The sequence below is a fragment of the Accipiter gentilis genome, chromosome 30, assembly GCF_929443795.1.
Source record: "Accipiter gentilis chromosome 30, bAccGen1.1, whole genome shotgun sequence".
NCBI classification, from domain to species: domain Eukaryota; kingdom Metazoa; phylum Chordata; class Aves; order Accipitriformes; family Accipitridae; genus Astur; species Astur gentilis.
This window is the reverse complement of record NC_064909.1, coordinates 20,307,354-20,328,850: the sequence shown is the minus strand read 5'-3', so window position 1 is coordinate 20,328,850 and position 21,497 is coordinate 20,307,354. Positions and strand designations below refer to the sequence as shown.

At 48.6% G+C, this 21,497-nt stretch overlaps 1 protein-coding gene across 1 annotated transcript; it reads right to left on the bottom strand.

The window, feature by feature from the left end:
• Positions 1–11,043: 11,043 nt before the first annotated feature.
• On the bottom strand, positions 11,044–13,560 carry LOC126052637 (cystatin-like). Its single transcript, XM_049833583.1, has 3 exons — positions 13,261–13,560; positions 12,591–12,704; positions 11,044–11,454 (listed from the first exon to the last, which is right to left on the bottom strand). Exons 1-3 carry the CDS (start codon positions 13,531–13,533, stop codon positions 11,377–11,379), a joined length of 465 nt encoding a protein of 154 aa, XP_049689540.1. The 5' UTR covers positions 13,534–13,560; the 3' UTR covers positions 11,044–11,376.
• Positions 13,561–21,497: the final 7,937 nt, after the last annotated feature.

Below are 21,497 nucleotides of genomic sequence, written 5' to 3'. Positions count from 1 at the left end.
CATCAGCCTCATTAAACTCCGGCTGGCTGTTAGCAGAAAATCGTGCCTGACCTGGGCACAGCCAAGGCCATCCCTGGGACTCTGAACCAAGCACTCCCAATTAATATTTGTACCTTTGCAACCTTTTCCATTTGATACAAGACAATTTGCAGTTTTCCCAGTCTTGCCTCAAAGAGGGGTCTGTCACCCTCGCAGGGAAGAAATAAGCTCTTAATTGATGGCACAATATCCCAGGAGCAGGAAAGCAAGCAGCAAGAAAACAAAAAATGATCCTGATTTGAATTTCTTCCACACAGCGATCCCAATTATACCATATATCACATCATTTGCATTGCCACAACACAGCCTTTTATATCTGCTTGAGTTGCAAGCCATTTAATCTCAGCCTACCTTTAAAAAAAAAGGCTTGTGGAGAACAAGACGCTTGCTTTATGCTGATGCAGTTAAGGGAGCTAATTTCAATTCCGAAGCAAACAAGATTTATGCAAGTTAATAGCCTGAGGGGTCCAGGATCCAACTAGGGTAAGGCTCTCGTCGTTCTGTTTTAATAATCCATGGGACAATCCCAGGTATTTACATAAATTGAATCCTCCAGTTCTCATCTAATTTCCAGGCAATAATTTCCTGGAGGGGAGGATATTTACAGCTAATTTCAGAAGTGTGCATATGACTTTTGCTGGCTTTGCACGCGGCCCTGAAACATATTTGGGGCAGCAAAAAGACAGTTTCCCACTTGGCACTTATTTGCCAGGATGAAATTCCACTGGCATCAAAAAAAAGGCGGTTTCAGTGTCTGCAGAGTCAATGGTTACTCCCTGCCGTTGCAGAGTCTGCCGGTACAAGAAGCTGGTATTCAGCAGCTCCAATATTTACAAGCAATGCAGTGGTACGTGTCAGCGGCTGTTCTTGGGAAAGCGATGCAAAGTTCTACGAGAGCATAATAGACCGCATTTCGATTAGGCCACAGGTCTGAAGAATCACTAAATTAATTTAATCTGTCATTAATATATTATAACTCCTGCAGTTTATTGAACATGCTGGAGAAACATCCAGTTTCTGCCTCTTCTGTCAACATATTGAAAAACAGCCAGTTATTTCACCAACAGAAGGGAACATTTTCTTATGCAGAACCTGGATTTCCTGAGGAGCTAATCACAAAGAAATATCTCCAGAGTAACACTTTTAGCAGAACTCAGGAAAGTTCATAGCCCTTCCCCACAAACATTTACGCTGGTATCTGTATAAAATTTGTAACAGCCGCAAATGCAATTTGTCAGTCTTTGTGTTTGATTGCTTCTCCACGTACCTGCCAGGTATGAGGGTAGTGGAGGATCTGTGGTCGAGGATGGACGTATTTTAATATCCCAGTTCTCATGCTTGCTGACACAGCCTCAGGACCTGTGCTCGCAGAGGCATGATTGAAGCTCTGCAACTAGTTTCATCACATCTGGGCTATCTAGCAAAACACATTTTCCACTGCAAAATGAACGGAAATCACAAAGAAAAAAAAAAAAAAAAAAAAAATCCACGTACAATCACTCAACAATGCAGCACCAAAAAAATGAGTGTACCAATCCTGCCACTGCGCAATGGGGAGGTGAAGAACAAGACATTTCCCTGCTCCGTTTTCCATCCCTCTGTCCGATCCAGCTACAGCATCAGTGTAAAACCGGTGGTTCACGGCACACAGCCCTTTGCCGGCTCTGGCCACTGTCGCAGCCAAAGGTGCCGCTGCGGCAATCGGATGGGTTTTGGCAGAACGGGGAAGCCCTGTGTTTGCTCCTGGGCTGTTTCTGGAGTCTTCATGCGTGCCAGGGAAGGAGTTTGCTGGCTGCATTGGCATTTGGTGTCCCTCAGATAAACCATGGCTCTGAACCAGCAAGCGTGGCTGATTGTGCCTGCCTGGAATGGAATTGGGGAGATGTTTCCTCCTTGCTCCAGCCTGAGCAGGCGAACAAGAACGTGCTCCCAACACCCCATGGGTTTTTGAGGGCCGCTGCATGCTAAACCCAAGATCATAAGTGCAGAACATGTTTCGGGGCATACAGAGCAGCAGCTGTGGAAGACAAGCATGTTCGTATCAGAGTTCCTCGAAAGGTGGGCAGAAAACTCAGAAGCACTGAAAAATCAAGAAATATCTTATCTTGATCTCAAGGAATGTGATAAATGCTCTTCCCCACCTAGGGGCAGATACATGTGGGTTTGCCCTTCAGGCTTGACAAACAGCTTAATTATCCTCAGAAGTAGGACAAGATGACGGGGTGACATTAAAAAAATTTCCTTCAGTCTAAGGACCACCTGGAACCAAATGCTGAGAGGTATCTGTTTGGAACAGAAAGATCCAGGCATCGAGCTGCAAAAATGGGTCCTGATGGTGCAGGAGAGCATCTGTTTGGGACATCCAGGATTTTGAGGGCCTGCCTGAGGCAGCGTCTTGTGCCCTTGTGCCTGGATGATCAAAGCAAAATGTCTGATAGAGGCTGTATCAGACCTTCCTCCAGGAGCACCTGGAAGGAGGTGACCGGGTACCTGCTGGGATAAGGGACAGGGTTGTGGCAGATGCCTGGCTCTGCCTTGTTTGTCCTAAGGATAAGAAACCAGCCTTCCTTGTGTCCCCAGCCCAGCCCTGCATCCCCTGTGAGATGGTGACCCCCTGTGGAAAGCTTTTAGGTTACACGTACGAGGCTGCAAGAGGTGAGAGCATTAGCTCAGCACTGGGGGAAAGGAAGGCTTTACTTAGCCCCAGGTATCTGGGACCACTTTTTTCCCTGCTGGAAATTCATCCATTACTTTCACTTGCCCTGCCCCTACTTGCTAACCATGGCAGGTCCACCTTTCTGAAGATCAGTAGGGACACAAGAGTGGGAAAGGACCACAGCATCACTTTCCACTCATGACCCATCCCATACGGAGGCAAAAGCCGCCAAACAAGTCCCATCCCAAGCTCCGTGTCTCCCTGAAGCTGACCTCTTCAGGGTAGACAACTCTGCAAGCGAGATCTTGCCGTGCTGTGCCTGCACAGGGGTCTGCTCGCCGGCAGCATCCCACCCCCAGGAGGAACCACAGATGGCCCTGGTGCAGAGCAGAGCCCAGGCTGGACCACAAAAAAAAAAAAAGGAATGAGTGGGGTTTCCTCCAGTCTTTGGGCAGCAGCGGTGCCTTTTTCTCTCTTCCAGTCCTGGGAGACACAAGTGAGATGGTCAGGCAACATCTGTCTTTCAGGAGGGCTTGTGAGATGGCATCTTCCACGAGACAACACGGACGCCCCAGGAAAATGCAGGTGGTGATGGTCAAGCCCAGGAAAGAGCAGCCCAAATGTCAGCAGAGGGACGTTCTGGTCACATCTGCACCTTATGGGCTGGTTTCAGACCCCATCACACAGCACCTTCCCCAAGAGTAGCTATTGCCTCAACAATCCCTATAAAATAAAAATAAAATTTTAAAAAGTAAAAGCAAAAATATAAACCTTGCTTGCCTGTGTCAGTATTTCGGACCAAGGTCCAGCCTATCCCTCTCTGTTGGCTAAAGCAGGGTTTGTGCAGTGCCCTGCTTCCCTCGCAGCAGGAACTTTGGCACCACGTGAAAGTTTCAGAGGTGTTTGAACAACCAAAATGTTTAGAGACAGCCCATCAGATGATGTACAGCCCCTCGTAGGGGGCATCGCCTGGCCCAGCGGTGGATACCAAACACAAGATTCAGTGAAGGGCTGAGGAACACTCTGTGACTTCAGGAGGATTTGGGAGCCCATCTCAGTGCGAGACCCTTTGCGATCTGCACTGCCAGCCCCCATAGACAGCAAAGGCTGAAGACAAAAAGGCTAATTTCAGCACTCTTAGTATAAAATGTAGTCAGTATCTGAAATGTGACCAAAACACATCCGTCTGGGGCCAATGTTTAATTCCTCACTCGCTACTTCCCGATCAAATTGGCTGTGTTGATAGCCAGAGGATGCTGGGCTTTTTCTAATTACCAGCACCGCAAACTCGGCGGAGGGTCCGAAAACCTGCCAGGCTTTTTCCCTCCCGCCTTCCCCCCCTGCTATCAGCCGAGAAGCTCTGCGATTAGTACTGAGCTGACAACCTTTGTGGAAAAAATTGGTTTATGGCAGCCACGGCTCTCCCCTGACGAACTTCATCCCACCAGACCCAAGCACAGACCAGCCCTTTTTCCTACAAATCCTGCCTGCATGTCACAGTGTCCCACAAACCCCACTGGATCCCCCCCCGTGCAGCTCCAGGCACAGTGATCCCAATGACATCTGCTCGGCGGATTAAATATCTAGCTCTACCCTCCCGTGCTGCAAACTGGATTTCTCTACAGCAGCTGCTTCCCCCAGTGAGTGCAGGCTTTGGCTTTTCTTTATTCCCATTAGAGACGGGAATCAAGGGGTCAAATCGAGATTTTTCTGAGAGCTCTTGGTTTGTGCTGGATTGCTGAAAGCGTGGCTGTGCTCCTTTTCCTCTAATGTCTGAACTCCGCTGCTTTTTGCCATCCCAGTGCAAGCATCTGCAAGAAGTATTTGTTATATTTGGGAGAGAGTCGTTTAAAATGGCACAGAGCAAAAAAGCCTCTTGCCAGTTCTCCAACTTCCTATCAAACTGAGATCCCAGAGCCTCTGAGCAAGCCAGCTGGGCAAAAAGCATGTCAGAGCTGTGGAAACATTATGTTTTGTTATTCTCTCAACATTTCGCAGAAGAAATAATTGTCACTGGGCCACCTGGGGCATGCAGGAGACGGACAAATTGTCAGATTGAATAGGAAAAACATTTCCAACTATGTTATCTGGCTAACACAGAAAGAAGTGAAAAGACCTACTATTCAGGGAGGAAGAATAGATAATTAAAAATCTGTAGCTGTCTTAACAAGTCCCATGAGTTTTAACAAGGGAAGGTCAGTGTAATTAGCCAACCTGCCCAGCCAAGCCATGCTCAGAGGTCCAAAGCTAATTTCATTTTATAAGCTACTGCTCTTCCTGAGGGGAGCCAGTTCCTGAGGAGTTCCCAGATATCCCTTCTGGGACCAGCCCTGTGACCCCCAAGTTCACCAAATCGCACTTCTGCACAACCGGTGCTTGGTCCCTCCAGCTTCATCGGGACAAGCTGCAACATGGTACGTGAAGAGCATCTTTTTGAACGGCTCTGGTGCCCCCTCTCCTCCAGAGGAGATGTGCTCAGAACTAGCACGGCTGCATTTGCAAACCAAAGACACCCAAAAAGCTCAGCCAAACTTTTCTCCGGCCTCTTCCTCATCAGCACGATGGGCTTCATCCAGCTTGGTTGACCAGCAACAAGCTAACGCCAGGCTTGCTAACCACAGATGTCTCCTGATGCTCCTGTGTGGGGAAAAATCACTGTGCTTTCCTCCTCGGCCACATAAGGAGGGAAGAAAACAGCTGCTCACCTGTACAGAGGGACTTAACCTAGGACAAGGGAGAGGAGTATGCTTAGCGTAAACATTGCTACTTCACCCGAAACCACTCTTTTCTTGCTAACTTTTATATTCAAGCTATAAAATCAATTCCCTGGCCAGGCCTGAGTCCCAGTTTCTTCTGCAGCTGGGGGTAGTGCCCTTTGTGGTACCTGAACTCCTCAGGATGACAGAGAGGATCCTGCTGGGTTTGGCTTATCTATGGGATCATCTCGCAGCTGAGTACACGCACACACTTCAGAAGAGTCCCTTAGGGAGAAAGTTTCACTTTTTAGCACTCATATTTGTTCCTATCTGCTTACGTGATTATTTTTTGAATTAACATGTACACACCCAGATTTTATTTTAAGCTTCTTTTGGATTTCCCCCCCATCATTCTCCAGGTTAAGGGGAGAGGATGAAGTGATGTTGCCACACAGTGTCCCCTACGGACTGCGGCAGCAAACAGCCAGGATGCCTGTTTGCAAGGTGGGTGGCAAAAGCCACCTCCAGCCCTACCAGCCTGCAGAGATGGGCCAGAAGGTCAGTTCGGGGAGGAGATGACTTCGCTCGCTGATGATTGCCTCACCCCAGCTACAGCCAGATCACCCCTGGGTGCTTAAAAGAAAAGGTGGAGACGGCATGACAAAAAGTATTGACGTTTCTCAGCTGGTGGGGAAGAGGGGACAGTGCCTGCCAGCAAGGCACTGTACAAGAAGGACATCGTGATTCACTGGTGGGTTTTCTCCAGCTGGAAGCAGAGAAAGGTTTCCCCATCATCAGTCCTACGCACACATCTACCCACACCCACCTCCAGCAAGGTCAGAAATAGCACCCAGCACACCCCAACACTCACGCACCGGCTTATCGTGGAGACGAGCAGCTGAGCTTCTCCTTTTCTTCCCTGTTGCAAAATCCTACAGTAGGAGCCTACCATCTCACAGAGGTTGAGCAATGCCATGTGAGAGAGTGACGACACAGAAGAGAAGCTTTAGCAAGAGTGGCCTCGAGCCCCCCGGTCCTGGCCCAGGGTCCACCGCCACACTGAGCTGTGCCCCGTGTCAGAGGGGGACAGCAGGGACACGCTCGTGAGGGATTTGCAGGTCGGCTGCTCTTCTCCCTCAAGCCAGGTGGGGACCAACAGTCCTCTTCACCCCTCCTTGCCAAGCCTGGGACCACGGAGAGAAGAACCAGGCACCTGCCTTCCCACCTTCTCACCAGCAGGCCACCACCAAATCTGGGTGACAAGAGTCATGGTGGGACCCAGTATCGTCAGCAGTGACCTAACTTAGGACACCTTCCCGCTCAACTCTGCAGAAATTATTGCCAGATCGCTGTTGCATCCCGCGAGGAAAGGGATCTGAAGTCTTGCCTCTCCGGTGTCGTCATCAAGAAATAAAGCACCAAGATTCAAAATGGGATGTGGGCTGGATCAGTAAATTTGATGTCCTGAAGGATCCACACTACAGTGATTCTAAGGCATTGCATGTTAACGATGAATACAAACAACGAAGCATCTTCAAACACTCACTAAGAGGTCTCCATGCCTTAGGCTAAGCAAAATTGTACATCCCGAGCCCACGCACGCTGGCAACAGCACCGGGCAGCCCAGCCCTAGGGCTGCAGGGTGACCTGCATCCTCCCATGGTCATTTGCTTTCGTAATTGCAGGAAATTGCAATTTAGGCTGTGTGCAGAGGGAAGCATCCGTACCTGGCAGGAGTGCTGGTATAGCTTCAAGGATCTCAGAAAGACCCTGCAGGGCCACGTCCCAGGGAGCAGCATGAAGAGGGGATGAGCCAGGAGCCCCAGCGCCGGCCATGCCCTCCCCAACGGGGCACAGACCCGTGGGGTCTCAGCACGGCTGGTAGAGCCAAGGGGGGGACAGGGTCCATCAACAGCCCCAGACACAGCGAGGGGATGAACCCAGGGTCCCTCCGGAGAGCCCGGTCCGGAGCAGGAGAAGGGGCTGGAGACAAAGCTACAAGGCAGGTCCATGGTCCGTGCAGCAGCCAGGGCTGGAGATAGGGACACATCTAACGCAGCTCGGACAGGGATGGGAGACCCATGCCTGAGCTTAAACGGCGACCTATACCACATTTCTCATCACTGTCTGGGCTCTTCATGGCTAAAGCTGCTATTTAGCACAAAATCTCACACATATAAGGTGTCCTTCAAAAAAGCCAGATAGGCTGAATGCTGCCAGCCTGGTCAGGTGGGATCAATACTTCTGCTTGTTGACGCTAAGGAGGATAACATAGTCCCGTTGTCTTCAACTGAGCATGTCATAGTTGTGGCACACCAGGAATGCCCACTGGCTCCAAAACCATCATGATTTTCACAGCTCTGTGTCTCAGCTGTGCTTTGCAGAGCTGGGAGCTACAGGTCCAGATGAGTCCAGGTCTGCAGGTGCAGGCACTGCTAAGGAGAGCTACACTTCTCAGCCGGTCAGCCCTAAATCTCTCCCTGAGTCCCAGAGCCAGGAAAAAGCTTTGGGTTCATGAACTGTAGCAGCAGCATCGCTCTGACCCCCCTAAGTTTGAGGAAGCGTGACCCCAGAATTGATCCGTCAGATGCAAGCAAACCATAACGAGAGATAAAATGAAATAAACACTTCCCTGGTCACTCGTTCACATCTGTCACTGACATTTGAAAAAGCCAGGCAGCGAATGCAGCTAAAAACAGGGGCTCAGTTTTCAGCTGACCAAGCTACAACGAGCCAGCCAAGGAGAAAGACCTGCCAAGCAAAATGCCCTTGGCAGGGGAACTTCCACTAATGCTCTTAGCCTGTTGCAAATGCAAAGTAACACAGGCCACAGTGGAAGGTGCTTAAATTAGGTCAGGCTTTTTTGGCATTTTCTCTGAGCGGAGAGCACGTAGGGACAATCACCAAGGCTGACACTCAGCAGCTTGTGAGGATGGGGTGATCTGTGCCATTCATTCGTGCCCTTAGTCATTGGCATTTCAACATGAAAATGTAATACCTTTGAATTTGGGAGCTCGTAACACTCAAACTGTCATTTTCTCTGGCACGGCCACTATTTTTCCTGCATGCTGTTCAGAGCTGCTGGCTAGTAAGTACAGCTAAAGTGGTGGAAATGCCTGGCTACATCCATCTGCATCCTCATTTCTTGCCTAGTCTCCTTACTAAGAAGACCAGCGCAATCACCCATCCAGGCCTCAAGCCAAGACAATAAAAGGAAAACCCAGGCCAAACCCACCAAAAGCATGATGGAGCCCCTTCACCACTGCCTAGTGGATAGACTGGAAAACCAGGAATAAGCATGTACAAAGGGAGTAGTTAGAAAAATGACCAGTGAAGGCACTTGAGCGGCTTGGCACCAGGATTTTCTTGGTCAGCAGGGTTACGGACCCGACGACACCGCTGATGGACACCTGGATGGTCACTGGCCTGGCTGGCAAGAGAAATGGGCCATCTTCATGTATGGCACTCAGAGGGAATGGGGCAATGATGGTGGGGAAGCAGGAGGAGTAATTCCTATCACATCTGAGCACATCCTGGATGGAGATCCTTGGTGTCGGGCAACCAACTCATCCCCCCGACAACGTGAATCAAGATTTGGCCTTGTGCGCACCGCAAGCTCATCAAACCCCAGCAACGATGGGAAGAGGCATTTCCCTTGGGAGCAAGAGCAACCCACAGAAGATGCACTCCTAGGGAGTGTATTTCCCGCTAGAAGCTTGTTTTCTGGTTACTCTCTGGTTTTGCTCTCCTTCATCAGATCTGAGCCATCCCCCTCCCATGCCCAAAGATGTGGTTGCATTGGCTTTCGTCGAGATACCATTTTTTAGGCAAAGAATAACAGCATCCTTACACTTCTCACCTCAAGCTGCTTTCTCCAGCCATCAGAACGCTTCTGCAGCTCTTCTCTGCACCTCTCCCACCTTCCTTTCAAAACAGGACCACCAGACCTGGACATGGGACTCCTGGGCTTGAGGATTAACACAGGGTACAACAGAACACCGGACTCACTTTATCCCTGGGTGAGATTTACACCAAAAGGAGAATGTTCATTCAAAACACAGAAAAGCAAAGACACATGATAAAGTATGAACTGCACTATTATGTGCAGTTCTATGCAAAACAAGAAGCATCCCCGTTGTTCACCTCAGCATCTTCACGCACTCCCAAGACTCATTCTCTTGACCTGGCACCTTCCCCTATTACCTGAAGATAAAATTTCTTTCAAGGGGATCCTGCTCCTTCCTTTCAGCCTTCCCCCAGGAGTAAAAACCAAAAGACCCCTCCTACGCACGATCCCAAGCTCCAGTCTCACTTGCCTTCTGCCCAGGGAAGCTTCCTTGCCTCTTTTGCTTGGGTTCTGGGACACCACATCACAAGACATTTAAAAGCTATGGGTTTTCTTCCTGGATCTGTTTTTTCCTAGATCTGGAGCCGTCTTCCCCTGTGACGCTCACACCAACCCCAAACATGGTGCCATATTTACCGAAACTAGCAGCAACATACCTGAGTGAAAGACCCCACCAGGCTTGTATATGCACTTGGATTTAGAGGGTTGCTTCCAGAGAACACTCACACTCGCAGAACAAAGCCAGGTTTTGTAGACAATATCCATTTGCTATAAAACTATACTGGCTGATAACAGTTTCTTTCTTATCAGTTATCCACTTAACACCAATTACTAACTTTCCCATTCTTTTTGCACTAGGCTGCCCTCAGGCTAAATAGATTAGGGGTATGGGGGTCATCTGCCCTTTGCTATGCAGGCAGAGTATCCCCAATTTCCCTGCAATACAAATTCAGCATGGTTTAACAGGAAACACCTCAGCCAGTTCTCTTTGCGTGCTGATCCTCTCTGCCTGCTGATTTAAAGGTATTTGCCCAGATCAGGCAGCATTCAAATTCCCCCCGGTTAATACACAGCCAGAGTACAGTTCAGTCTCCCCCACAAGAAAGGCTTGTCACCGATCTGCTCCAGGCATCTCTGCACCCATCTCTGCTTGTAAGCAGAAGCTGTCATGGTTCAGGCACACATGCCAAAGAAGCTGTTCCTCCAGCAGTCATAGTTTAGGTTATAAATGATATAAGCCGAAGAAGCTGTTCCTCCAGCAGTCATAGCTTAGGTTATAAATGATATAAGCCATGCTATTGCTTGAACTGGAAGGGAAGCCCTGGGGCTTTCCGCTCAGAGCAAGCTGGGGATACAACCTGCGAAGACCAGATGCCCTAGGAAGTAAGAGCTCCTAAAAACACCTCAAAGGCAGCGCAGGAAGATACTAGAGCGGTTAATCCTTACACAACGCAACTGCACAGACCCGTGCAGCCTTGCAACAGAAGAGCACAGCAGCCAGGACCTGAAACAATCCCAGCCTTAATACAAGCTTTGGCTCATCTTGCCCCGGTCGGGTGTTGCATACTGCAGTGTTTTCAAAAGCAGAGTGTTTCTTCAGTGAAGACCACTAAGGGCTTCCACCTCTTACTCAATACCAGAGGCCAGGTTAAGGGACAAGGAGGCAGCGTTTACCTCCCATGAGATCAGGGTCCCTCATTCCTTCTCACCCCATTCTTTGGGCACAATAGACTAGGTCACAAATAAAAGCAGACCCTCCCTCTAAAACAGAAGCAGCTCAAAAAGAAAGCCACACACCACAGCAATTATGAATTAGGATTTTATGTTTACAGTAGTCACTTAACAGGGATACCGAGGGGGTTTTTTTAATCAGAATTCTGATGTTGGAGTTGCTTTATTGGGAAAGCTGTGGGAAGACCAAAACAGCTGCTCTAAAATGGAATTACAAAGAAGAAAAAGTTGATATCATACTGTGGTTTAAAGGAAAGTTACATAGTTTAACTTGCATAGCACAAGCATACATAAGTAGTTAAAAGGCATTGGATAAAGCCCATCACAATTTGTGTTATTGCTTGCTTTTATTTTTTCTTTTCAATCTGAGCAACTGGTTGCTGGTCTCTTCTGGAACCAAGGTAGGCTTATTTGCAGTTACTGGTCAGTAGTTTAATTACATTTTGCCAAGGAATGTTGTACACTACAAAGTCACAGGTGGTGTGCTAAGGAAAGAAAAAAAAAAAAGGCAGTTATCAGATTAAAGAGCATAAAACAGTGTCATTGACTATTGCTCTACACCAAATTACCACCCCACATGATCCAGAAACTATGCCAATTCCATGGCTGTCTAGATTTACCCTCTCCTGACAAGTATTCTGGAACACCACTCTTGTTAGTACCTGCTCAGGATGAATCTTTTTTTTTTTTTTCTTCCAATAAACACGAACAGAGAAGCTGAGCAGTCAGCACTTCTGAAGATCAGGTTACCTCCTTTACCCATTCACACAGAGGAAAGCTTTCAGCATGGGTAATACTCCAACATAAGCTCTCAGGCACAGGTAAGCACACCTGCACAGCTGATCTGTATGTGCACGTGTCAAATCACAGCAACTCTCATAATGGTACACACCAGCTTCTAACTAGGTGCTTAATGGATCACTTGTGTGCAGTTACACTTCTTGTACATGCAGGCAGAAAGGGCATGTACACAGAGAAGCCAAGCCTATCACTGTGATTAAGAGAAGTAACGAAGTACTATGAAAGATCTAGACTCAGACCAGATCAAGGCAGACATATTTGGTGCTCTTATCTGAGAAGTTAAAAGTATTCCTTGAAGACCATTGTCATTAGACAAAACTCATGTGTAACAGCTTGGTAGACAAAGAGCACAGGGGTAATCTGCCTCTTGTGATCAGTGCTTAGCCCAAAGTGCTATTCACAGTAATAAGTGCCCCAGGAAAGTGTGTCAAGTCAAGCATGTTTACAGCAAAGGAGCAGAAAATGGTATGGGGACTCAGGACCCTGAACCAAGAGCCAGGAGACCTGTAGGCTTGGCAGAGTTTACTCCATATATCCTTGTGATCCAGACCATGAGCACTTTTTAGGAGTATCGAGGCACACACAGTCCTCCACGCACTACAGCCTCAGAGCCCCATTTACAAAACAGGCGAAAAGGCCCTGCCTTCTCCGTCACCATCACCTGGCAAGACAAGTTCTGCATGGGCAGTGTCTCGTTAAGTGTAAAGGCATGAGGTCTCTGATTCTGGCTGGGGCAGACAAGGGACACTGCCCATACCTCTCTGTACTAAGCCAGCCAGAGGGATTGGGTTGGAAACGCATGCCGTGCTCCGGAGCCTACCTTAGCCATCTGCGGCGCATCATGGAAAGCACAGCTCTGGAGATCAGTTGCCGGCTTTGGGCAAGTTGTCCGGGCAATCTCAACTGTCATTATATACTTGATTCCAGACACAATCTGCAACAAGACAAGTGGGCAGAAGCAGCTTTATTTGCAGCCCATACAGAAGGGCTCTCTGATGAGAGAAGCCTAGCAGAAAGGCAGTTTTCTGGTTACACAACGGCCCAGAAGTACAGAGGGGGATTGCATGTGGCAACCTCCACGGAAGAGGCACTTGGCAACCTTTCAAAAACAGGAAACAAAATCCAAGTAAACAAGCCTCACAGTGCAGCTTCCTTGGTCAGTAAACAGAGACATGTGTTAACTCAGCACCGTAAGGAAGTTACAGCTTCTTCAGTAACACACAGTACTCAAGGGCATTCAGACTGACAAGACCCAAGCCTCAGAGAAAAAAAAAACAACAACAAAGAGAGGCTTTTATTCACCTTCTGAGGAAAAAACCAGCTTGAACAACCCCCTCAAGCTTGAGGCCTGCTCTTTCTCCACAGAAATCCCACAGGCCTCCTTTTCAGCTGCTCCCCGGAGGGTGCCGGGACCGACCCCGACACCCCCCGGCCCGGGGAGGGAACAGCCACCCGGCCGCCGCCGTTCCCGAGCCCGTCCCGTCACCCACCTGCCTCTTGGCGCTGATGATCCGCACCACCCGGCTGGAGTACATATCGTTGCTGGCCTTGTTGTACTCCGTCACGGCGAACTGCAGGGCCCGCTGCAGCCCCTCATCGTTGTCGGTGTTATCGATGTCCACCGGGGCTCCCAAAAGCCGCGGGCGGCCTTCACCGGCCAGCACGGCGCCGGCGAACATCAGTGCCGCGACGAGCAGCGTCAGGCAAACCCTCGCTCCCGCCATGACTCCGCTCTCTGCCGCCCTCCTTCCAGCCGCCGCCATTTTAAGGCCGGCGGGGCGGGTCGCCTCCCCAAACACACCGCCCCGGCCCGCCTTCTCCCTCCGGCACGGAGCCGTCCCGCAGCGGCAGAGCTGCCCGGTGACCCCCCCTCCTCGCCTCGGCAGGCGTCTGCCATAGGGATGGGCAGTGTCAGACACTCCGACCCCGACGCGGGGCTTCTCTGTGAGGGAACTCGCGGTGCCCTGGGACAGAAGCTTCCCCCTCCGAAACCCCTCTCGGTGCTGCTCCTTTTTCTCTTCAGAAAGGCCAGCGCTGTGAGGGGGAAAGGGTTTCGGTAACCCCTGAAATCTCTCTGCGCTGGGGAAAGGCTTGTGCCCTAAAGCCAACTTGGTTGTGGAAACACACTTGTGTCCCCTGTCCCTCGGGGAGGGGACAGGAGGAAGGTGAGGGGGTGGCACTGCCATTTTGCTGCCCGCGACCCTCCACGGGGGTACGGGTGGAGGAGGATGTTTTCCCACACGGGTCCGGGAAGTCAGAGACTTTTTCCAGGCTCTGCCTCCTCGCGGGTTATACTAGCACTTCTTTCCCTTTGCTGCGGAAGGAAAATAAAAACCACAGAGCGTTTTAAGCTACAAGTGTGGCTCCCAGCACAGAACACCATGTATCATTTCCTATAGCTGCCTCCACGGCGTCGGTGTTACCTCATCCACACTAATTGCTCTGCTGAAGGCCAGAGGGGCATCTGCAGCCGGGGCGGCTTCCCAGACAGATCGCTGCACTTCCAGTCTCCTCTGGTAACCACAAGCCTATCTCCCCCATCCCGGCAGGAATCCTAAGTTTGGAAAGACGGGACCCAATATAGCATGAGGGAGCTAGCTCCAGTGGGATTTAAGGCCTCGTGGAGTTGTTACGTTAAGGAAGGGCAAAATTTTCCGCCTGAATATCCGCAGCACGCCTTACAATGTAAAGGAAAGGGCATGTGCGCTGACTGGAAAGGCTGCCTGCATGCCAGCAATACCCAGCATGAGAGTTATCGCTGGAAAAATCCCTGCAGTTGGCAACAAGCTGTGCAACTAATTCAACAACAACAGGTCGTTGGGGTAGTTTTTACAGCTAGAGAAAGGCACGAGCACCACCGAAAGCACCAGAGAGGGGACCGGGGTGTGCGTATTGGGACGCGAGCCAAAGCTGCTAGCGGCCGCAGGAGTCTGTCTCCATTTATCTTTTCCCTAACTGGCCTTGGATCCAGACTGGATCAGTTTAAAACTCAAGGTTAGAGCTCGCCTTCGTGTCTTCAGAGGCGAAGGCTCTCTTTTGCACTGTCAGTGACTGTTGCCAAAGGGAACAGCCGGCTCTGGCCTCAATCAGTCACTGCACCTCCAACGTACCTGCCAGGTCTCTCCCCACCACCCTGTGCAGACCCTGCCAGCTCAGGCCTCCATCAAGCAGTGCCCCGGCTCCCAGCCGCTGGAGATGCTCACCAGCCCCACGCAGCACACGCAGGGATCTGTGCCTCACACTATCACACAAGGGAAGCACCGTGAGAGGGAAAACCAGTGCCTCTGGGATTCAGGGAGCTTTCACCTTGCAGGCAAACAAGCAAGCAAAGTGTTAGCTCTTCTTGGGTCACCTCATTGGAGTGAAGGTATTCAGTGTGGCTTAAATTCACACTGGCAGGCGGTAAGTCAGCTCTCGGTACAGTCCTGGTGATCTCATGGTTATTTCTGTAAGCAGACATCGTGCGTGGTACAGCATGACACAGCTGCCTTCTCTCTTCACCTCTGCTTCGGCACCACAGCATGCCCATTCAGCCGGCCTTGTTCTGCCTCAGAAACCCAGCGTTTCAGCGTCTTCTCACATGCCAGTCTGTCACTGGCCCAATGAATAATTGATGCCACAAAGCCACTCGAGCAGAAAAGGCTGAGGAAGCAAAGGAGACTTGCTTCAGTAATGTGAGGGGTGGTGACACTTTTTTGGAGGAAAAAGTTCACTGTCCTCCTCAGGCAGATAATCATTCACACAGTACGGAAGAGGCTCAACACAAAGCGGAACCATCCTCTCCAAGACAGAGACCATCTTGCCCCCAGAGAGGCAACAGCCTGGGCACAGGTGTGGAAAAGTTTATGTCTTGAGTTTTATGAAGCAGAGCCTTCAGGCTGGGTTTCCTCTCTCCCTGGGAATTACCCTACGTACTGGCTTCTCACAGGTGGAGAAGTGTCTCTATGAAGTTTCAACCAAAAGTTTCCTCCTCATCAAACCACTGCCTACAGCTTCCCCAACCTGCAGCTGAGGCAAAAGAATGTTTTCCAAGGAGTAATTCCTAACCCCTTCCCGCACACTGCAGACAGGCTCTCCAGAAACACTCTCTGCCCTCCTGCTCACACCACCAACTTTCAAACCCAGAGGCAAAGTTTACATTCGGTTTGAGAAAGGGGGAGAGGTCTCAAAGACCACAGCTTGCCTGCCACAAGCACTGCATGGTAGGGGAGAGCAATCCCATTGCCAGCAGCAGCAGTGCCCAGTCTGCCACATCCTGCTTTTTCCCCAAAAAAAGTGCACAGGGCACTTCGACATTCTATCACAGTGATAATTCAGGTTTCCTCCCCAGGTATGCAAGCAGAGGAGTCTGCTGGATTTGCAGCTCAGAAGGCAGCTTGGCCCCTTTCTGCCAAGTGACTTAAGCCAGGTGCTAGAAGTCCCCAGCACTGATGGTCCTCAAGCATCAAATATCAAAATTTCCTGTTCTCTCCCCAGGTCCTTCTGCGTTCCTGCTCCTTCCCACAGAAAACAGAGACATATCTGGAGACCTGTTGGATGCCTGACAGCTTTTCTAAATGTCTGAAAGGAGTTGCACATTGGTCAATATCATGTTGTCCTCTTCCTTGGTCAGCAACACTTCAATCAGTTGAACACATATAACTGCAGAAAGCAGAGCTGGCTTATGCTCAGCAGTGTCAGTCCCTGGAGTTTCTTTGGTGCCAGGATTTCACTTTGTCTTTCCTAATTGATGCACCAACATTTATTCTGCAAAAGGGTAGCTGACAGAGTCCCTCTTGACACAGTTCATGCCTTGCTTTGCTGTGCAGAATGGCTAAAAAGGTAAATTTGCCCTTCAGAGTTCCTGGTTCTCCAGCTTGGGCAGTGCCAGACGGACCCTGCAGACCCACAATGCAAACAGAAGCAAGCTGCATTTGTTGACTATTGCCCGTTCAAACCTCACAAAATCAGGACTTGAACCAAAGCAATTTTGGGAAAAAAAGGCTTAGCAAAAAAAATTATGCTCTACAATCACTGAACAAAGGGGACCGTGTTCATGAAATAAAACTGCATTTTGTGCTTTTGTTTCTGAAAGGCACAACCATTTTTCTCTATCAGAGGTGCTTTTTTGAACATAGATAAAACATAAATTCTCAAATAACCAGATGGCCAAAGGAGCCAGTAATTTAAGGAACGTACCAAGCAGCAGGAAACTCATGATAACATTGCAAAAGTTTGTAATACTGTGTGCTATCAGCATGACTGGAAGAAATAAGAGTTTTAGGGTCTTCTTACATGGTTGGTTCAACAGCATTTGTGCAACATCCAGTATATTTTCATCTACCTTTCTACCTATGTTTCCATTTCACTCAGGACTGGTGAGCTTTTTATGTTACCGGGCATACTTGTTTCTCCAGATAACTGCTGCATTCCTTGTCCTTGCTGTTGACATCCTTCATCTCTCTTTTAACATCCAAAGGAACAATTATAGAAGTCTCGGTAGCTAACTGAAAAGCTCTGGAATACTGTGACATGTCTTTCAAAGTACAATTAGACAAGGATGTTTGAAAAAGCAGCTAGTCCTTTAATCAAGAACAACAGTTTCTCCACAGAGCTGAACTCTGAACGACCCTCAAGAGAGAGTAATTACTGTAATAGAGGCAGGAACAATGGGAAAAGCATGATATAACATTAAACATCTGGTTTCAATTTCTCTTAACCGAGGGACAGCAGGCGAAATCTATGCTGGGGTCAGGACTTTGCATCCTGCTAAGTGAATCTAGAGCAGCAAAGGGTGGGGTGCTGGCATGGCTCCCCATTTTCCTCCCACAGCGCTGCGTAACTAACACAAGGTGATGGAAGGGAGGCGTTTCGTAAAAGGATTGCTTTCAAAAGCTGAAAGCCTCTTGAGCAAGATAGTCAGCAGTTTATGAGATGGGGCTGAAAGTGATTCAATACCAAAGGCAAAGCCATTTCACTGCTGTTGAAGAGTGCCCTCTGCTTACGGAAATGAACCCATCCCATACCAGCTCACATTCAGTGATGGTGGGAGAAGTAGGGATCCTCTGCCTTCCTTCGAGACTCATGACCACCTCTGTCCACTCCCTGCTCTGGCATGCAGAGGCATTTATTTTTTCAGGAGAGGAACGGAGGTAATGCCATGACTTGTCCACACAAGGAAAATCAGGGCCCTATCTTCGCTCTCAGCTTCAAAAGGGGGGGGTCTCTGAAATCTAGGCAGCTGATTTCAAAGTGCCCAGGCTACATCTCTTCTGCATGTACATACGCCTTCACATGCTGGCAAGCTCTTGCCACAAGCAGCCAGGGGTGGCTTTTCTGGATAGACTGCAAGGCGATTCTTCAGCTGAAAAACACTATGTGCCAGGACAGGCTTCAAAAGCACCGAAGGGCTGCTCTGAACATACTTCAGTCCTGGCAGTACAACCGGATTACTAAAGACCCTCCCTCCAGTCCCTCTGAGACACAACTACGCTTCCTTTGCTCTTCACAGTAGCCTGGAAGGAGCTAATGACTGTCTACTTTAAATAAGCTTAGTACTCAGCACTGAGCGCACCTTGCAGGCAATTCAGTGGGAACAGAGCTACTAGGAAACATAGGGCCCCAATCTAGGTGCTGAGCTCTCTTGAAAGCACAGCTCTAGATTTCTTGGGAACAGGGAAAAAAAAACCCAAAACAAACCAACAGGAAGCAAGTGCAAGTAGCACTGAGCCCTGTTCAGTCACTGGCAGTCACTTTTAGGAATCAAATGCCAACAACTCCCAGGACTGATCTCAATAAGGTCAACAATTATCACCCTGCAGAGAGGAATTCCTGCGAGATGGACGTGAGGTGGGGGGAGCTACCCAGCTCTCTCTGCTGAGTCCCATGCTGCTCCCATCACTTGCGGGATGACAGCATCGCCCGATTTGAATTCCTTTCCCTTATGCCAGTGCAGAAGTCAATCTGCCTCTAAGAAATGGGTATTCGCATACAAACATCTGCTTTAGTAATTACTGATGTTAATCTGCCTTTGTGCCCACAAGGGAAGGCATTATTGTTTTACAGGCAAGCAGTAAATAAAGTAATTGCCAGCAGAAAAGCTGCATTTCAAATAACTGCAAGCAAACAGTTATGGTCAGATTGTGCAACCGAAGCAATGAAGCCACAGTATTGGTAGTGAATGCTGATTTAAGTGAAGTACTGGTGCACTTGGGATGTTAGCAAAAAAAACCCCTACACCAGCATCCTTTTTTTACTCTGAGAAACATAAATGCTGGATAGCGATAGCATATATTCAAAATTATCGCCAGAGATTTTATTCAATCTGGTGCCTTTGACAGCTGCATTAGCTTGTATTTACTAAGAATAATTTGGCCATTCCCTTTGCTTCTGTATTCTTCTTCTTATGTGTTTGTTCACCTCAGCCTTCAGGAGAAATAGCTTTACTGCTTAAGATTTGTCCTTACTAGATTTTTTTTTTTCTTCTCCAGGAATTGTTTGGTTCAGAGCTGGCAAGAAAGTGAGTTCCGTCCTCAGTCTCCAATCCAATCAGAAGCACAAAGCGCATGTTTAAGCTTAGCATATTTATACCAGCGACTTTGCATGGCTAAAAATAAGCCTAAAATTAAGTGTGTGTTCATGTGCTGTGCTGAAACTCGCCCTCCAGCAGCCTGCCAAAGTACTGTCCACTCCTGTCTCTTGTAGCCGCATGCTCTAAAGTTGAAGTGAAGTGGTCAGATGTTTCAGCAGAAGTTTGCTTAGTGGAGAAAAAAAGCCAGGCGATAAAGGAGTATTTCTTCAAGTTTGGGCCACAGTCTGCACACAGCAGAGAAACAAAGTGTAGTGGAGAAGCCTGCAAAGACTAGAGCTCATGCTCTGAGGCTTCACAGGTCCCAGGAAACCCAGAGGGGAAAGAGTTTCCCCTATAGTAGCATTGGTGTCTGTGCAGAGTTCCTCCAAGCTCCCCAGGAGAAGGTGGTTCGCTAGCCACACCACTTTTGTCCTCTCTATAAATCAAATCACTCCTTTCCTCCCTTGACAACAGCTCATAGCCGTAACTTCACTACTGCTAAGTCCAAGGGGTTTAGGACATAGCACAAATTTGGGTGTTCACTAAGCATGATATTACCCCTTAACTATATGTACACATGTTTATGATGAAGGCCCTTTGTGGGGAGCAAGACTACAAATCCCTAATGCTTGCAAGAACCCACAATTAAAGGGCCATCCAGAACCTCAAGTTTTTGTCAGTTTAAGTGACCCCCTCTGCTATGTTCCCAGGAGAGCCAAGCCAGCTGGCAGCCAGATGCCAGACTGCTTTGGGTTGCATGGCACTGCGCAGACACAACAGTCACAACTGGTTTTGGGGGCTTGGGTTGGGTTTTTTTGAAGAGACAACTGTTGTGCTGTCAAGTAATTGCATTGATTTCTTGTTGAAAGAGAAACCAATGGTGCACAGCCTGGATGTATTCACAGTCCCCATATATGTACAACCTCTGTGCTAGGTTTTGAAGTGGTTATGGCCTCTGTCTGCTCAGCATTTCAGAGCCACAAATTCTGCCTGGTTAAGGCTTTTTTTTGGTATGGGGAAGCAAAACTCAGGTCCACGAAACATCCGAGTGCAGAGAACAGCCTGTTCTCAAGGGGTTGATTTGCCAGCATGACTCCTGGCTGCTTCTCATTAGAAAGGATTTAAGCTCTTTTCTACATTGTGCTTGTTGGATTTGAAGCACTGGGAAGGGACAGGGACATTTGTTATGTTTAACAACTGCAAAAGCAAAATCCTTAGGTAGCCAAGGTAGCTTGCAAACAAAACCAGACAGTCACCCATACCAGACAAACTGGTATACTTGGCCACTGAGATTTTCCCCTCAAGAGGGAAGTGAAATTGTGAGCAACCCCAAAATTCACCCAGCTAGCTGTTCACACGCTGCTCTACACACATACATTCAGTAAAAAGACCAGCCCACTCCAAAACATGAAAGCGTCTTTCAGAAGAGTACATATTATTATACACAGAGTACCACATCTATTATCATTAATTAAACTAATACATAGAAAGTCCCCACAGTTAATCCTTAGGCCATGCTGCATCCCACATTTATAGCTAGCCATCCCTCACGTTTCAGTAAGCTCAAGCGCACAAGCAAAGACTCACTTTCAGAGCAGTACTTTTACACAAACAAGAATATAGTTATTTGTGAGTGAGCAAGACTGCTTCATATACAGTGGCTGGCAGTCAGTTCGCTCCAGTTCAAAAGTTTCAGTCGTCCAAGCCAGTAGAGAGAAAACCAGATCACAGCACGCAATGCAGCTGATGACACAGAGCTGTAAAATGCCACAGCACGAACCTCGAAGAGGAACCTTAGAAGGGTGCAGGGAATAGCAAAGAATGGGTCTCAGCACCAAGGAGGCCAACACCTACCTGTGAAGTTGTTCACAACAAAAACTTGCACAACCTTTTCCCAGCAATCTGCGTAACACGTACTTCTGTAAAAATGGGGCCAAATACACTTGACTGCTTAGCTTCCAAGGATTCATTTGAGCAGGAAGAATTAAACTGTGTGAACATATCCCTTCTCAGATTGCCAGCTGGATAATAATTAGGCTTTTATGAACATGACAGCAGGGCAGGGACAAGGATGCTTTAGTTTCATCACAATTTATTGGGGGCTCAAGTGGTTCCTGTAGGAAGAGCTGCATGGATCAGGCCTTTCACTTAAGATTTTAAGAGCTCAGCTACAATGCT